General features: G+C 47.2%; 1 protein-coding gene across 1 annotated transcript in view; it reads left to right on the top strand.

The window, feature by feature from the left end:
• Positions 1-16,122, top strand: part of unc80 (unc-80 homolog (C. elegans)) — a gene marked incomplete at both ends in the record, with an annotated part of 42,052 nt that overhangs the window by 13,239 nt on the left and 12,691 nt on the right. The window contains 27 exons of the mRNA XM_080493602.1: positions 1,379-1,477; positions 1,681-1,889; positions 3,573-3,679; positions 4,611-4,764; positions 5,970-6,142; positions 6,228-6,440; positions 7,154-7,289; positions 7,492-7,625; positions 7,710-7,887; positions 7,964-8,203; positions 8,895-8,992; positions 9,067-9,270; positions 9,357-9,464; positions 9,564-9,702; positions 9,863-10,044; positions 10,134-10,265; positions 10,963-10,995; positions 11,862-12,048; positions 12,168-12,299; positions 13,213-13,356; positions 13,482-13,669; positions 13,761-13,944; positions 14,523-14,617; positions 14,705-14,794; positions 14,911-15,012; positions 15,580-15,760; positions 15,836-16,101. Coding sequence (XP_080349728.1) covers positions 1,379-1,477; positions 1,681-1,889; positions 3,573-3,679; positions 4,611-4,764; positions 5,970-6,142; positions 6,228-6,440; positions 7,154-7,289; positions 7,492-7,625; positions 7,710-7,887; positions 7,964-8,203; positions 8,895-8,992; positions 9,067-9,270; positions 9,357-9,464; positions 9,564-9,702; positions 9,863-10,044; positions 10,134-10,265; positions 10,963-10,995; positions 11,862-12,048; positions 12,168-12,299; positions 13,213-13,356; positions 13,482-13,669; positions 13,761-13,944; positions 14,523-14,617; positions 14,705-14,794; positions 14,911-15,012; positions 15,580-15,760; positions 15,836-16,101 — 4,108 coding nt within the window. The remainder of the gene's footprint in view (positions 1-1,378; positions 1,478-1,680; positions 1,890-3,572; positions 3,680-4,610; positions 4,765-5,969; positions 6,143-6,227; positions 6,441-7,153; positions 7,290-7,491; positions 7,626-7,709; positions 7,888-7,963; positions 8,204-8,894; positions 8,993-9,066; positions 9,271-9,356; positions 9,465-9,563; positions 9,703-9,862; positions 10,045-10,133; positions 10,266-10,962; positions 10,996-11,861; positions 12,049-12,167; positions 12,300-13,212; positions 13,357-13,481; positions 13,670-13,760; positions 13,945-14,522; positions 14,618-14,704; positions 14,795-14,910; positions 15,013-15,579; positions 15,761-15,835; positions 16,102-16,122) is intronic.

Here is a 16,122-nt window from a genome sequence, read left to right as displayed (position 1 = left end):
ATTGCCGGTGAAACGTACATTTTTTGAAAGCTTTCCAACTTCATCTGTATGGAAACATAGGAAAACCTAACTTTTCCAAAATGGTCCAACTCTGTTGCCTTGGAAACAGTGTTGGGTTGCTCTTTGTTTAAAGCACCTAGAGATGACTGCGCTATATAAATAAAAGTGAATTAAGTTGAACTGAACTTTATGAAAATGGCTCCCATGGTGGAACTTTTTAAAAACGCGCCGACTTTATTGCCTTAGAAACCATTGTGAAATGCAACTTTTTGAAAACGTACTCACTTCATCTGTATGGAAACAGTGGAAAATGCAACTTTGCAAAAACGGTCCAACTTCGTGGCCGTGGAAGCAAACGAAAATGCAACTTGTGTGAAACGCTTCTTACGCGTACTAGTATTGTTCTCTGCACGCATGTGTGTGTGGTTTCATGACAAAATCAAATGGCGCCAACTCATGGCCTGGCAGGCTAACGACACCATTTTCAGCGTTTCTACCGTTCTCGTGGACACTGCCATGTAATGCAAAACTTTTGAAACGAAAACGCTTGCGTAAACCGGGCCTTAGTAGGCTTTCAGAAGATTGCTGGGTTGGTAGCATGGCTTGTTTATCATCTCCGCTGTAATTTACGAACCAAAACTTTAAATAGAGTGACATTACTAACATACAGGACTGTCAATTTCTTTCTGCATTAGTTCACACAGGTTCCTGTATTCTCAGTAGTTACCAGTATTTTAAACCCCAAAAACAATTAAACCAAACACACAAGACATGGTTGGTTCCATGAACGCAACCTGAAGCAAAAATGTAGTGCTCTGAGGATTTTCGACAATTTGATTTTTTTTTTTTGGTTGCAGTTCAAATTGTGACGGTACACAATCAGCATGTCAGAGGCCATCACAGACAGGAAACAAACCCGTGTGTTGCTAAATGTTGATACCACACTTGGTTTAAGCATTTTTTTTTTTTATATTGGGTTTTTAAAAAGGAATCAAGGTAGTCCCATTATCAAATAGCTGCAGAGGCCTTTTCTAATAGGAATTCTGCCAATATACCACCTGAATCTCCTTTTTTCGCTTCATATAAACCTATTAAATATCTGAAAATGATACATGTATTAACCCCATAATGCAGAAAAAAAAAGGAGGATTCATCTTGACGAGAATGATAAAAAAACAAAAAGCGTGGTGTCATCGGCGTATAGATTAATTCTGTCCCAAATACACTCTGAATGCAGTTGTGTGAATCAAACCGAGAAAACAAAAATACACCCGTTGGGCACATATAAGTGGCTTTCAGATCTCATGGCAAGCTTCATCCCAGCTCGGTGGTCTGTCTTGGGCTGTGTGTGTGTGTGTGTGTGTGTGTGTGTGTGCAGGTCTGAGGCAGGTGTGTCCGGGGAGAAGGGTCAGGTGTCCAGTGCTGCAGATGAGTGTCGCAGCTACATCTCCAGCAGACCCCCCCAGACACCCGAACAGTGAGTGTCCCTCTCACAGCATGCCCATACAGCGCCATCTATGTTGAGGCCAAGCTGCCCGCGCGTCCGCCCACGTTTAGGAAAACCGTTGCTTCCCGTATCAAAGAGACATCAATTCGTAGAGTTTTTTTTGTCTTTCACATACATTCAAATCCTCCATTTTTTTTGGTCTTTTGTCTTTCGTCTTTCTCTTGTCCCTGCAGCGAGGAGCAGATCCCGGGGGCTCTGCTGGGCAGGAAGGATTTCTGGAGGAAGATGTTCAAGTCGCAGAGCGCCGCCAGCGACACCAGCAGCCAATCGGAGCAGGACACCTCCGAGTGCACCACCGCGCACTCCGGCACCACCACCGACCGGCGCTCCCGATCCCGATCCCGCCGCATTTCACTCCGGAAGAAACTGAAGCTGCCGATCGGTGCGTTGTGCTTTACCGTCGACTGATCAACCGGCTCATTCTGTTTGTTCGTTTTGCTTTTCTTTTTTTTTTCAGGCAAGTAGGCTTTTTTTTACAACGTACTTTCGACGTGTTCTCCCATTTTTTAAATGGAATTGTTTCGATCATATAAGTCCGTAACATAGAAACATAAAATATATTGAAAATGAAATTACATTAATTTCATAAGGTACAGAAAAAAGTAGAAATTGTATTACAGGAATTGAATTGACATTAGTTCAAATTGACAACAGTAATACAAGTAATTGGACAAAAGATAGTATTATACTAAGATAAGATAAATGATCTGTCGGGGAAACTTTTTTTTTTTTCCTTTTAATTAACTGTCGCACTTTAAATTAAATTCAATATCGCTTCCTTCAAGTCAGACACAGTATATACGTTAAGTTCTACTTCTTGGTCTGTCGGCTCGCAGATCTCTGCACAGATGTCCAAGTTCCCATTTATTTTATAAACAAGTCTCTCATACGACGCAGTTTTCCGAAAGAGCAGTGAACCATTCAGAGCAAAAGGCATTATTACATCATGACTCAAGATTATTACATCATCGGCGCGACAGACCCCTTCTTAGCTGTGAACACCTTCTCGTCTCCGTCCGAAAAGTTTGTTTTCTCAAACGCCGTCAAAACACGTCGAGGGGTGTGTTGTTAAAAACTTGCCCCGAAAAGAAGAAAGACGAGTACGGAACGAATCACAAGGCAGATGTGTGTCATTGCAGTATGCTGTCGCTTTAACATCCATTCTAACCCCGTGTGTTTTATTGTCCATTGTCTGACGCTTCCTGCTTCGGGGCCCAGTCACTCCATCTCTTTTGGTCTGTTTTTGTGTGGTGTGTGTGTGTGTGTGTGTGTGTGTGTGTGTGTGTGTGTGTGTGTGTGTGTGTGTGTGTGTGTGTGTGTGTGTGTGTGTGTGTGTGTGTGTGTGTGTGTGTGTGTGTGTGTTCCTTTCTGTGCCCCAGCATGCCGTCGGACCGCCCGCCAACCACTCACTCTCTCTGTCCTACGTATGTGGAAGTGGCGCCATCTCCATAGTGTCTCTGTGTCTGTACTGGTCATCACTGTTCCAGACCTGGGTCACATGGTCACATTGTATTTGCAAATCGTCCCAAAAAAAAAAATAAATAAAAATTCAAATTGACACCTTAGACCAAAACGTGACCGTTCCGGTTGAAACAGCACCCACAAGTGGCCCGACATGAAAACGACATCATTTTCAGCTTTTCTGCCATTTCCTCCGTCATTTCTATTCACGTCGAGACGCACGCATCCGATTGGTGCAGTTTGAACGCACGACGTAAATTCAACAGGACGTCCAACTGACCGTCCATCCCGATCACTTCAGACTCGTTCATCCCGAGCTTCCTTACCTTTTCCTCTCCGGCTTTACAGTTCGTACTCTCCGCCCTGTTTCTGGAGACGTACTGTAAAAAGGTCGATTTGCAAATATCTGTCTTACCGTGGTCTTTTGCAAGCAATGGAGTTCTTTTTTTTTTTTTGTACCTTTTCCGACACCGGTCTGTGACTCTTTGACTCGACCCTGAATTTGTGTGCGTCGCGCCTTTGTTTGCACGCCGTCTGTACAGTTCAGGAGCGCGGCTTCACAACTCCGCCCTCACTGGAGCCCTCTGACGTTTTGTGTCTCCAGGCAACTGGCTGAAACGGTCCTCTCTCTCTGGGCTGACCGATGGGGTCGAGGACCTGCTCGACATCAGCTCAGTGGATCGACTCTCCTTCATACGCCAGAGCTCGAAGGTTTGGGGGCGTGGTCTAACAGATTCCGTAAACCAGAAACATCCTTACCGCACAGTTCTTCTTCGGAGTCGGTGCATGTGCCCTCGGGTAGGGTTAGGCTTAGGTTAACGCTAAAACGCGACACGACTCTATTGAGAAACGGCTCCCGAGGTGAAACTTTTCGAAAAAATGCGCCAAATCCGTCGCCGTGTAAATTGGCGAAAACTCAAAAGTTTCAAAAGCACTCGGACTTGGTCCCTATGTAGATAGCGGAAAGGTAGTGAACGGTTTTTCCGCACATGCTCAGTAGATGTTCAATCAGAACAATGTTTCCCTCCAGAGTATCATGACTCCCAGTCCATATCCTCCTGGGACTTGGGAGTTTTATTTTGACAGCCACCGTGACAACAATCCAACTCGGTCGTCTGTCCAACTAGAATGTCCGTTTTTCTCCCATTGTTGACGTTTGACAAAACTGAAGAAAAACAAATGAATTTGGAAGCTAAAAACAAACAAACAAACAAACAACTGGACAGACGTCTCCAGTTTGTATTAAAAAAATAAAATCTCAACTTTGATTTTTGACTTTCTTTTTTTCTAAGTGCATTAGAGTTCGGTGGCCCAAACAGTCTTCCGTTTGGCTCAACATACCCGCCACATCGTGTTTAGTATCTCGGCCAATTCTGTGGCGAAACGTACGTCATTTTTAAAACGTTGCTGTGAAAACGCCAAACTTTTTTTGAAACCAAAACTGGAAAAAAAAAAAAACGAAAAAAGTTGCGTTTTCACTTGAGACGTTGTCGCGTAAATGTAGCGTAAATGTTCCGTGGTTACCAATGCGCTTGTATCCGTCTGTGCGGTGACGTCTGATGTCCCAATCAGAAGGCTGCAGGTTCAATTCCCTCTGGGAAAAAAACCCAAAAGTGAAAACCATTTCCCGTTTGTGTGCCAGGTGAAGTTCACCAGTGCAGTGAAGCTGTCCGAGGGCGGAGCGGCCGGGCCGGAGTTCGGCAGGGACGAGGAGGAGAATTTCTTCAAGCGGCTCGGTAAATGGAGGTCTGGCAGGAGGAATCCATCCAAGCTTCACCACACAGAAGAGAAAGATGGTAGACCTCCCCCATCCTGGGGTGCCCCCCCAACCCCCCCACCCCCCCACCCCCTTTGCCCAGTCACGCCCACCATCGTCCTTTTGTCAAGTCCTCTCTTTCTGCCTCCGCCTCTTGTTTTCGTCCCGTGTGGTGTTGTTGTCGCCTCCAGAATCTTCTGTCTTTTACCAGTTCTCCCTTTCGTCCACCATGCCTCATCCGCCGGACGGCTGCTTTGAAGTCTTATGTCCACCGCATCGCACTGTCAAAAGTCTGTGAAACGATGTCCTGATTTGATTCTGAATGACCTGCTTGCTCAGATGAAGTCCGAAAAGCGCCACGGTGCACCGGTGAGACTTTAACCCAACCCTGTTTGAGCGAGGAGCGGTGACGTCACCGCTTGGTGTGCCACTTCGCAATCGTCACGAAAAGTAAAGACAAGATATTGGCTATTCGCCAATTTGAAATGTTGCCAAACGTCCCAGGGGCAGTCATTCAGATGTGTGTAAAACCATTTGGTTGCCTCAACGTGTCGTCTTTTCAAGATCCCGCCAAAAAAAAAAAACCAAACCCCCAGGGCATTCAGATTTCAGTTGTCACCCCCTGTCCGTATCTCCTTGTTGTGTCTCCAACCCCACATCCCCGTCCTGCCAGCTCTGCACGTCCCTGTCAGCCTCGAACCCGCTCCTCTCCGTTTCGCTCCACCGTGAAGCGAGAGGAACAGGGCCAGCCAACTCCCATCTATAAAAAAAAAAAAAAAACATCTTTCTGCCGCAGAGCATATTCCCGGTGCTACGTCGAGCATGACGCTGTTGGTGCGCTCTCCGTCTCTTCTGTGGTGACGTCTGGTGGTATTTTCCCCGGTGCCTGAGTATCGGTGACAAACGCAATGGTCCACATGCAGCTTTCCTCCGTTCGGCGGTGGTTCCACTTGTCGCGGAGTGATCTGTCCGTCTCGAATGTGAAGCGTTTGAAAATGCCCTCGTCCATCGGGTCAGTTTGGTTTTCCCGGATCACAAGACTCGAGTGTAACCGCCGCCGATGGCTGTGTGCCATCTCTCACTCAGCTTCATTTGTCAGTGGCTCTTTGGTGCTATTTGTTAAATGTCCTCGAATGTCCTTGACCTTTTCGATGTCACAACTGGAACGTACAGGGTTTTTTTGGTTTTTTTTGTGTAAACAGTTCCCTCCACTCTTCCTGTTACACTCCTCGTCTTGTCCTTCAGGACCTCATGGTTTTCAGGAGCGTCTGGCAGCCAGCCAGGAGGCCATGAAGAACAAGAACGTGGTGAACCTGGGCGCCATCCGCCAGGGTATGAAGCGCTTCCAGTTCCTCCTGAACTGCTGCGAACCGGGAACCATCCCGGACGCCTCCATCCTGGCCGCCGCTCTGGACCTGGTACATTAGCACACAATGAATTAACCCGCGTCTTAACGTGACCCCCCCCCCCCACTCACTCATTCATTCATTCACCCTCCTGCAGGAAGCTCCGGTTGTAGCGCGGGCCTCCCTCTTCCTCGAGTGCGCCAGGTTTGTCCACCGCTGTAACCGTGGCAACTGGCCAGAATGGATGAAAGGCCACCATGTCAATATCACCAAGAGAGGACTGTCCCGCGGACGATCGCCGATCGTGGGGAACAAAAGAAACCAGAAGCTGCAGTGGAACGCTGCCAAGCACTTCTGCCACTGGGGGGACGTGAGTTAATCCTTCAATTGTCTATCTATGAAGACGCCCTATGAAGAATGAATGTGTGCTGGTTACCCCAACCCCAATCCAAACCCAAATCTGAACTCCTACCATAATCCTAAACCTAAACCAAAATCTAATCCTACCCTCAACCCAAATCTTAACCTCAATCCCTAATGCCAATTTAAATCTCTTAATTGCATTGTCTTTTTTTTTGTTTGTTTGTTCTTTTTGCGCGGGGGACACCATGATGGACAAGGGGCGAATTTCATTGTGCTTTTGGTCAAAAAGTGACAATAATCCCTAAATCTAACTTTAACTCTAAACCCCACCTCAACCTTAACCTTAATCCCAACTCCAAACCCAACCCCAAATCTAACCTTAATCCCAACTCCAAACCGAACGCCAGTTCTAACCTTAATCCCAACTCCAAACCCAACCCCAGTTCTAACCTTAATCCTAACTCCAAACCCAACCCTAACCTTAATCCCAACTCCAAAATCAAACCCAGCTCTAACCTTAATCCCAACTCCAAACCCCACCTCAACCTTAACTTTAACCTTAATCCCAACTCCAAACCCAACTCTAACCATAAACCTGACCTGAACCGCAATCCCAATCATAACCTCAACCTTAATCCCAATCCTAACCCCAGACCCCACCACATTCCTAACCCTAACCCTTAACCTAAGCGTCAGTCTCTATGTGTTTAACCTTCTCAGGCGATCGGCACCAGGCTCAGTGAACTGTGCCACTCGGACAGTGAAACTCCCGCCAACATCCTGGGATACATTTATGATGAAGAGACCAAGCGAAGGATGAGAAAGGAAGATGAGGAAGAGGATTATTTGGATGACAGTGAGTCAGAGTGCAGAAGAATGTTTGTTTTATAACTAATATCTATTCATCTGGATTAGAGAATGGCGGTAGTTTAACATTTCAAAGTACTGCTGGATCAGACTAAAGTATTGTCGAGGCTGCATCAGGACCACCGAATCTATTGCGACATATGAATCTTCTTACCATATTGGTCCTTTTTTTTCCTATTCTGACCCCAAAGACACAGTCAATCCGACAAAATGTGGCTGCCCGTTTGCTCTCAAGATGGCTGCCTGCCAGCTGCTGTTGGAGATCACCACCTTCCTGCGAGAGACCTTCCCCTGCTTACCGCGGCCTCGCACCGAACCGCTCGTGGTCAGAAGTCCTCTCTATTTGGTTTTGATCAAACAACAACGATTTGATCGACAATGATCAATGACATTGCGTATTATGTTGCAGGACCTGGACAGCTGCCGCCTACGTTTGGACCCGGAGCTCGGCCGCCACCGCTACGAGAGGAAGATCAGCTTCGCCGGCATCCTGGACGACGAGGACGGACGCGATTCGCTCAACAGCAGCAGCCACACTCTGAAGTCGGACACCACCTGTGACGACAAGAAGACCCAGGAGGCTCAAGGTGGAACCCAATGTGACTCGGAGTCGCTTACCGACCCACTGTTCCCATCTCGCTCATTGCTCACGGTTGATTTTAGATAATCTCTCCCCGCTTCCCTGCTCTCCAGTACCTGTCCGGAAGATACGCATCGGCGGCTCCCGACTCCTCCAGATCAAAGGGGCCCGCAGTTTTCGGGTAAAAAAAGGCGGCTCCCTGTCGTCGATACGCCGGGCGGGAAGCCTGAAGAGCACCAAGCTGTCCCGGCAGGACTCAGAGTCCGAGAACGAAGAGGGCCTGCTATCACAAACACACAGCAGGGATACTGTTACTGACATCGGTAAATTGTAGATGAAACAAACACTTCACCGCCGGAGAGCGAATGATGCCGAGAGTCTAAACATAGCTTTCATTACCCAGGAGGCTTTGATGTTTTTACCTGTGCTCTTGTACAACGTTTGAACCATCGCAGGGGGCTGTAGTCATGCTGTTTTGAGGTAGTATTTCATTCTCAGTTCAGTTGTTTGGAGGTTTAGTTAAATTATTAGGGATGCACCGATCACGGTATCGGGTATCAGGTCCGTACAACCCGGCGAGGACCACGTGACATCATCCGTCGGCAACGTCGGCAGAGAGCACGAGCAGCGTCCCCGGTTTGGAGGTTCCTCAACATTAGTGAGAACGACAACGCTCCGGTTTTAACTGCGGGAGCCTTGCGTCACGCACGTTGCCGAGCTGCGAGTTTGCACGCGAAACATAATTCAAATATTCCTGATACGGTCATAAGCGAGCGAGAACGTGCATGCGCAGGACTCCGGACCGCCGAATTTTCTTGTCCTTATGGTGTATGAATCAGCCTTAATGCTGTTGGAGGTGCGCGTAGCAAAACGTAGAGTGAATTAGGCGTTTAATAAGTACTCGCATCGGTACTCGGTAGCGGCATTTAGCGAAAGGTTAGTACTCGTATTAGTACTCGTCTTTAAGGAGAAATAATCCCAGCCTCCTCACCTGAATCCTGCTTGCTGTTGCAGGCAGTCCTTTCAGCACCAGCGAGCCCAGCATCGAGCCGGAGGGCCAGGGCTCGGGGGGAACGGAGGACAACTACCACAGCAACATGTCCTGGCTCCACGTACGTCAACCGGCGTAGGCGGACGACGATTCCCTCGCCGCCGACACTGACTCCGCCGTCTTCTCCCGACACAGATCATGATCCTGCTGTGCAACCAGCAGAGCTTCATCTGCACGCACATCGACTTCTGCCACCCGCGCTGCTACCAGCACCACAGCCGCTCCTGCGCCCGACTGGTCCGCGCCATCAAGCTGGTGTACGGCGAGAGCGTGGACAGCCTGCGGGAGGACAGCGCCTCGTCGGGGAACATCGGAGGACGCGCAAAGAAGAGCAAAGAGGTGGACGGTCGAACCCGCAAATCCAACGGCGGGAGGAGTCCTCGCGTTGACATGTGGGGGTCACTTCGATGTTCTTTCTCCTTCAGTGCTCGGACAAGTCGTGCTTGAGGACGCCGTCCATGAAGAGGAGACCCACCGACTCCAACACGGAAGGGAAGAAGGACACAGGCATGCTCAAGTACATCCGCAACCAGGTCGGTTGGTCTCTCGGGCCCGCTTTAAAAACGGAGTTCAGAAACATTCCGTCGTTGGCCCGTTCACACTGTTATCGCCTTGTTTCCTCCCCCGTTCAGGTGATGAGCTTATCTCCAGCTCCTCTCTCGCTGCTGATCAAGGCGGCCCCGATCTTGACGGACGACATGTACGGCGACATCCAGCCGGCGGCCTGGGAACTCCTGCTCAGCGTGGACGAACACATGGCGGCCGCTGCGGGTGAGACGGGCGTCGACCTACATTTTCCTCATGCCTCTTAATTATTCTCCGCCTCCTCAGCTATGTTTCACCCCCGTCTCCTACATCCTGCTGACTCCCTCGCTTTGCCCTTTTCGAAACCCCCCTCCCCACCCCCCCGTCCCCTAACCACCCCCTCCAGCTGCCATGTTCCTTCTGTGCGCCGTGAAGGTCCCCGACGCGGTGACCGAGATGATGATGGCCGAGTTCCAGCACCAGGAGGCGTGCCAGCGCATCAACTCCATCCTCAAGTTTTACACCCTGTGGCGTTTCCGCTACCAGGTGTGGCCCCGCATGGAGGAGGGAGCCCAGCAGATCTTTAAGGTACCCAGCGAACACCTCGGTGGCTCTGTTGGCTCGTCATAAGACGTCTCAATGAGATGTCTCTCTCGATTTTTATTTTTTATTCGTAGATTCCACCACCCAGCATCAACTTCACTCTCCCGTCCCCGATACTGGGCATGCCCTGCGTTCCCATATTCGACCCTCCCTGGGTGCCTCAGAACACCGGGAGTGTCCAGGACCCCATCAACGAAGACCAGTCTGTAAGTCCGGCTCGGCTCGGCTGCCCAATTGAGCATAACGACGCTTGTAACGCTGCTACTAATGGTAAAAATAACATTCAAACGCCTTTGAAAAGTCCGCGGATTGAAGCGTCACTGAATGCCACTGCAGGGTTTCGACTGGAAAAGGACAATTCGAGAAATGTCCACATTTAGAACTTCTGATTAAGTCCAACATCTGTAAATGTAGAATGAAATTTTGTACTTTCAAGTAGGAGTTTTGGGCTCCAGTGTTATCCAATTGGTTTAAAAAAAAAAAAAAAACACCAAAAAAACCAGCTATAAAATATAAACCATTTGTTTTATGCAGTTTTAGGATTGTCTGTGTATTTTTAAATCTAATTGATTGGAGGGATTTATTGGAACTAACCCTGCACTGGTGTTGTAAAAAAAAAAAAAGAACTCCCCAAACCATTGTGGGTTTTTTTTTTTTTTTTTTTAAAAGGGTTAATTTTGAATCTAGCCCCAGATCATGCCTTTAAAACACACCCAGCTGTATAAAGTGGACGCTCGCGCCAAGAAATCTGCTTAGAATTGCTAACCTGTACTAGAGCGACCGATTTCGCCGTGTCTTTTCTTAGCAAGCGTGATTATGAAGCTGTGTTTCTTCTTGACATTCTGATGACAATCCTGCGAGCACATGCCCTACAATTTACCTATCGACTGTCTTTGTTTTTAGTACCCCACATTAATTCAGTCAGTCCATGCCATAGTAAGTTGGTATTTCTGTCCAGATGTTTGTACTGATGCATCTTGTTACCTCAGATCATTTAAGGACAGGAGGGGTGGAAGTGGTCTCCATTGGAAAAGCTTTAGGTTTTCATCATGGACCAGAAGCTGTGGCAGTTTCATGGGTCATTTCGAACAGTTGCATCTTGATCACTGATACACACCACATTTATTTTATTTATTTATTTTTTTTTTTTTAAAAAGAAGAAAAAAAAAAAGAAAAAAAAGAGATAAAGTACCCTAGCACCTGCTTTGAAACTTAAATAACAGCATGCATCGGACATACAGACATTTTGTGCGTGTTGTGCTTTTTGATGCATGGTCATTGGATGAGAATGACTTTGCTGTGTATGTTTCCCCCCCTCCCCCCCCCCCCCCCCCCATTCTCATGCATTCTCCAGCCTATATTTGGACATGTACGTGTATGAGCTCTTGTGTGAATGCAGTGAGGCATTTACTGTACACAAGATACAGTAAATTCTCCATTTTCCAGTCCAAACACGTTTATCTGTGTCACAATTTGTCATGACTGAAGTCGATTGGACGCTGCCAACAGTGTTGCTCAGGATGGCATTAGAGCATGCGATTGAGGCCCCCTGGAGGAGAGTTACTGTATTGATGTGTCGTCCAGTCATTCTACATTATTAAACGCTCCCGCAGATGTTCGCCCATTAAGTCTAGAGTAGCTGTGCACACGAGTTCCTGAGCGATCTAATCTGTTTGTGCATTCCGTCCGTGTGTCTTTCTACAACCGCTGCTACGCCCGCGCACCGCGTGATCCGACTGCCTCCCTCCCCGTCCCCGTCCCCGTCCCCGTCCCCGTCCCCCCCCCCGTCCCCCCCCTTGTAGAAATCCTTCTCGGCCCGGGCGGTGTCGCGCTCCCACCAGCGAGCCGAGCACATCCTGAAGAACCTGCAGCAGGAGGAGGAGAAGCGGCGGCTGGGCCGCGAGGCCAGCATCATCACCGCCATGCCCGTGGCGCAGGAGGCGTGCTACGAGCCCACCTGCAGCCCGCCGCCCGAGCAGGAGGAGGAAGGTGGGGGTCCGGGGTCCGGGGTCGGGGGGGGGGGGGGGGGCGCCGATGAACGCCCTGCACTCTGCACCCTGATGAGCCTGTTGTCGTTTTTTTTTTTTTTTTTTTTCGTCCCCCGCCAGCAGAAGAAGTGGTGAACCTGGCGTCCCGCCGCCTGTCCGTCAGCCCGTCGTGCGCCTCCAGCAACTCCCACCGGAACTACTCGTTCCGCCGCGGCTCCGTGTGGTCGGTCCGCTCGCTGGCCAGTGCTGAAGGTAGAAGAAGAATCGATAAGCCCAGAATACCAAACCACCCGCATTAGAGCGGACCTCCCTGTCAGGGTGTAAACAAAACAACAAACAAACCTTAATGCAACAGCTCCTTTGGAGACATTTCACTGGATTTGCCCCTTTAAAAGTGTCTTCATGTCGACATTGTTGTCATTTTTGGTCGGAATTGTTAAGATTTGTGAACAGATCAACATTTTCCCCCTCACTTTTTATTTCATTTTGTACATTCAACTGCACAAATTATTCACCAACTGGGAATATTGGGGTCGGTCGGGCCTCTGGAAATTTGAGGTCCCAATGGAGTCTCTCTTGTTTATGGTTTTCTGCATGTTTATTAGCCATTTCTTCCCGTTCCTAGTAAAGATTAATTCCTGTATTCTCAACTTATACGTGAGCTTCTCCATAGTAACGAGTATCATAGTATTGATATCTTCTGGTCAGTGGTGGCGGATCCTGAAGTGGTTATACTATTTTACTTTCTTGGAAATCAGCCCATATTATATTATATTATATTATATTATGTTATGTTATGTTATGTTATGTTATGTTATGTTATGTTATGTTATGTTATGTTATGTTATGTTATGTTATGTTATATTATATTATGTTATGTTATGTTACTTTATGTTATGTTATGTTATGTTATATTATATTATATTATATTATATTATATTATGTTATGTTATGTTATGTTATGTTATATTATGTTATGTTATGTTATGTTATGTTATGTTATGTTATGTTATGTTATATTATATTATGTTATGTTATGTTATGTTATGTTATGTTATGTTATGTTATGTTATGTTATGTTATGTTATGTTATATTATGTTATATTATATTCTATTAACTTGAACCATCAACCTTTTCGCTTAATCGCCGTCAATTCTTTGTCAGACGAAGAAAACACAACGGAGCACACTCCCACTCACCACATGCTCCAGCCGCCCCAAGCTGTCTTCCCAGCATGCATCTGCGCCGCCGTTCTTCCGATAGTCCACCTGATGGAAGACGGGGAAGTCCGAGAGGACGGCGTTGCCGGTAGGAAAAATTTGAATGGGCATGAATTCAATTTATTTGATTTCCTTGTATGCATATATATATATATATATATATATATATATATATATATATATAAAAAACTTGTTTGTTCGATGTTTGTCTAGTGAGCGCCGTCGCTCAGCAAATCCTCTGGAACTGCCTCATCGAAGACCCGGCCCTCGTTCTCCGCCACTTCCTGGAGAAGCTGACCGTGAGCAACCGGCAGGATGAACTGATGTACATGCTGAGGAAGCTTCTGCTCAACATCGGCGACCTGCCGGCACAAACCTCCCACATCCTCTTCAACTACCTGGTGAAGCAGCAGATCACGGAACTCTCTCTCCAGTTCTCTTCAATCCCTCAGCTAATCCCCCCCTCTCTCTCTCTCTCTTACTCCCGCCAAGGTGGGACTGATCATGTATTTTGTGCGGACTCCATGCGAATGGGGCATGGACGCCATCTCGGCCACGCTGACCTTCCTGTGGGAGGTGGTGGGGTACGTGGAGGGGCTGTTCTTCAAGGACCTCAAGCAGACCATGAAGAAGGAGCAGTGTGAGGTCAAGCTGCTGGTCACTGCGTCCATGCCAGGTGAGCGATGGAGTGGAAACAATCGGTCCGGATACATCCTCACTGTTTTTTCTTATTTGGGGGTGGGATAAAACAACATTGACGTAAATTAAGAACGATGAAAAACAAACAAAAAGTATATATAGATGTATTTTTTTAAGTGATTTGCACTGATAAAGATGTAAAGGGGGTAGGATTAAAAAAGTTATACTTCTTCCTACCCCCATTTTCGAAGATGTCACGCACGTGTCTCTTTTTTGTTTTTTATTCATTCTGTTTGTTTGGCTTCTTCTTTGTTTTTGCACGTTTGGAAATAAATAAATAAATAAATAAATAAATAAATTAAATAAATAAATAAATAATGACTGAATAACTAAATAACAAAATAAATAAATGAAGACTGAATAAATTAATAAATAAATAAATAAATAAATAAATAAATAAATAAATAAATAAATAAATAAATAAATAAATAAATAAATAAATAAATAAATAAATAAATAAATAAATAGATAAATAGATAAATAAATAAAATCATCTTTAGTCACGCCATTGTGGAGGAGGATCTTTTCTGTAACACTCTTGCTTGATTGATGAAGGAACCAAAACCCTGGTGGTCCACGGACAGAACGAGTGTGACATCCCGACACAGCTTCCTGTTCACGAGGACACTCAGTTTGAAGCCCTGCTGAAGGTAAGTGGTCCAATACCGGTAACTTGTCCTAGAAAAAGCAGGAGCCAGACCTCATGGGTGTCCCTGGTGTCTCCTTCGTCCCGTCAGGAGTGTCTTGAATTTTTCAACATTCCCGAGGCAAGGTCGGCCCACTACTTCCTCATGGACAAACGCTGGAACCTCATCCATTATTCCAAGGTGAAAACAGCCAAACACTTTGGAGCTGCTCATTTCTGTCCTTATCCCGTACTAGAGAACTGCAGCAGTTTTAGTCTTGGAGGTTTATCTGTTTCTTCTCTCTCTTGCTTATTCAGACGTACGTAAGAGACATCTATCCCTTTCGGAGGTCCGTCTCTCCACAGCTCAACCTGGTCCACATGCTTCCCGAGAAAGGGCAAGAGCTCATCCAGAAACAGGTAAAAGCAGAAAATGGCGTCGAATGAAATGAGCTCAGTACATTAAAAATGATACGAGGCGAAAAATAAACTCATACAACAACGGAAAGAAAACTCAGGTACAGAGAGCGAGAGCCGAACAGACAACATGAGGAAGACGCCTTCATTTGGTGGAATTGAACCCCTTGACGCCTGAATTCATTTACAATGTATAAAACAAATTACTATTTGTGTTTTTGATTTCAAACGGATGCTAAATTATGTTAAGATTGTTCTCTTGTCCGTAGAACATAGTGTAGGGCCTCGGGTTAGGGGTACCACAAAATAGTTTCTAATCATTTACACGTGTAGGTCCCATTCCGAACGAGTGATTGTTCAAGGTTCCTAGGTACGTATTGAACATGCACACATCAGCATTGGTGGGATGCGCACGATATCTCGGCTGCGAGACAACAAGTGTCCAGGGGACATGGAAGACAAAGGAAAAGGTCCCAGGTTGAACCTCATTTTAAAAGTAGAGCTGGTTCCGAGGTCTGAGCGCTCGGCAGACTTGCACGACCCTACACAAGATGGTCTTTGTTCCTCCAGGTGTTTTCTCGGAAACTGGAGGAGGTCGGCCGGGTCCTCTTCCTCATCTCTCTTACCCAACACATGCCGGCGGTGCACAAGCAATCCCACGTCTCCCTGCTGCAGGAGGACCTCCTCCGTCTGCCCTCCTTCCCACGAACTGCCATCGACGCCGAGTTCTCCCTCTTCAACGAGCCACAAGGTGACACGAATACCAAATTCCTTCGTTTTTGTGCATGGTTCTCCTCGTTACAGCTTACTCTTCCTCGTGTCTCAGGGAAGGAGCTGTTTGGCTTGGACACTCTCCACAAGGTGCTGTGGATCAAGCTGCTGGAAGAAATGTTCCTGGGCATGCCCAGCGAGTATCCGTGGGGCGACGAGATGATGCTGTTCCTCAACGTCTTCAACGGGGCGCTGCTGCTGCACCCGGAGGACAGCGCCCTCCTCAGGCAGTACACCGCGACGGCCATCAATACCGCTGTTCACTTCAACCACCTCTTCTCCCTGAGCGGATACCAGTGGATCCTGCCCACCATGCTGCAGGTACCTCGGCCCGACCTTTCG

This window comes from Lipophrys pholis (assembly GCF_963383615.2).
Source record: "Lipophrys pholis genome assembly, contig: SUPER_23_unloc_1, whole genome shotgun sequence".
NCBI lineage: Eukaryota > Metazoa > Chordata > Actinopteri > Blenniiformes > Blenniidae > Lipophrys > Lipophrys pholis.
Note: the sequence above shows the minus strand (reverse complement) of the source record. Positions and strands in the feature narration are given on the sequence as shown.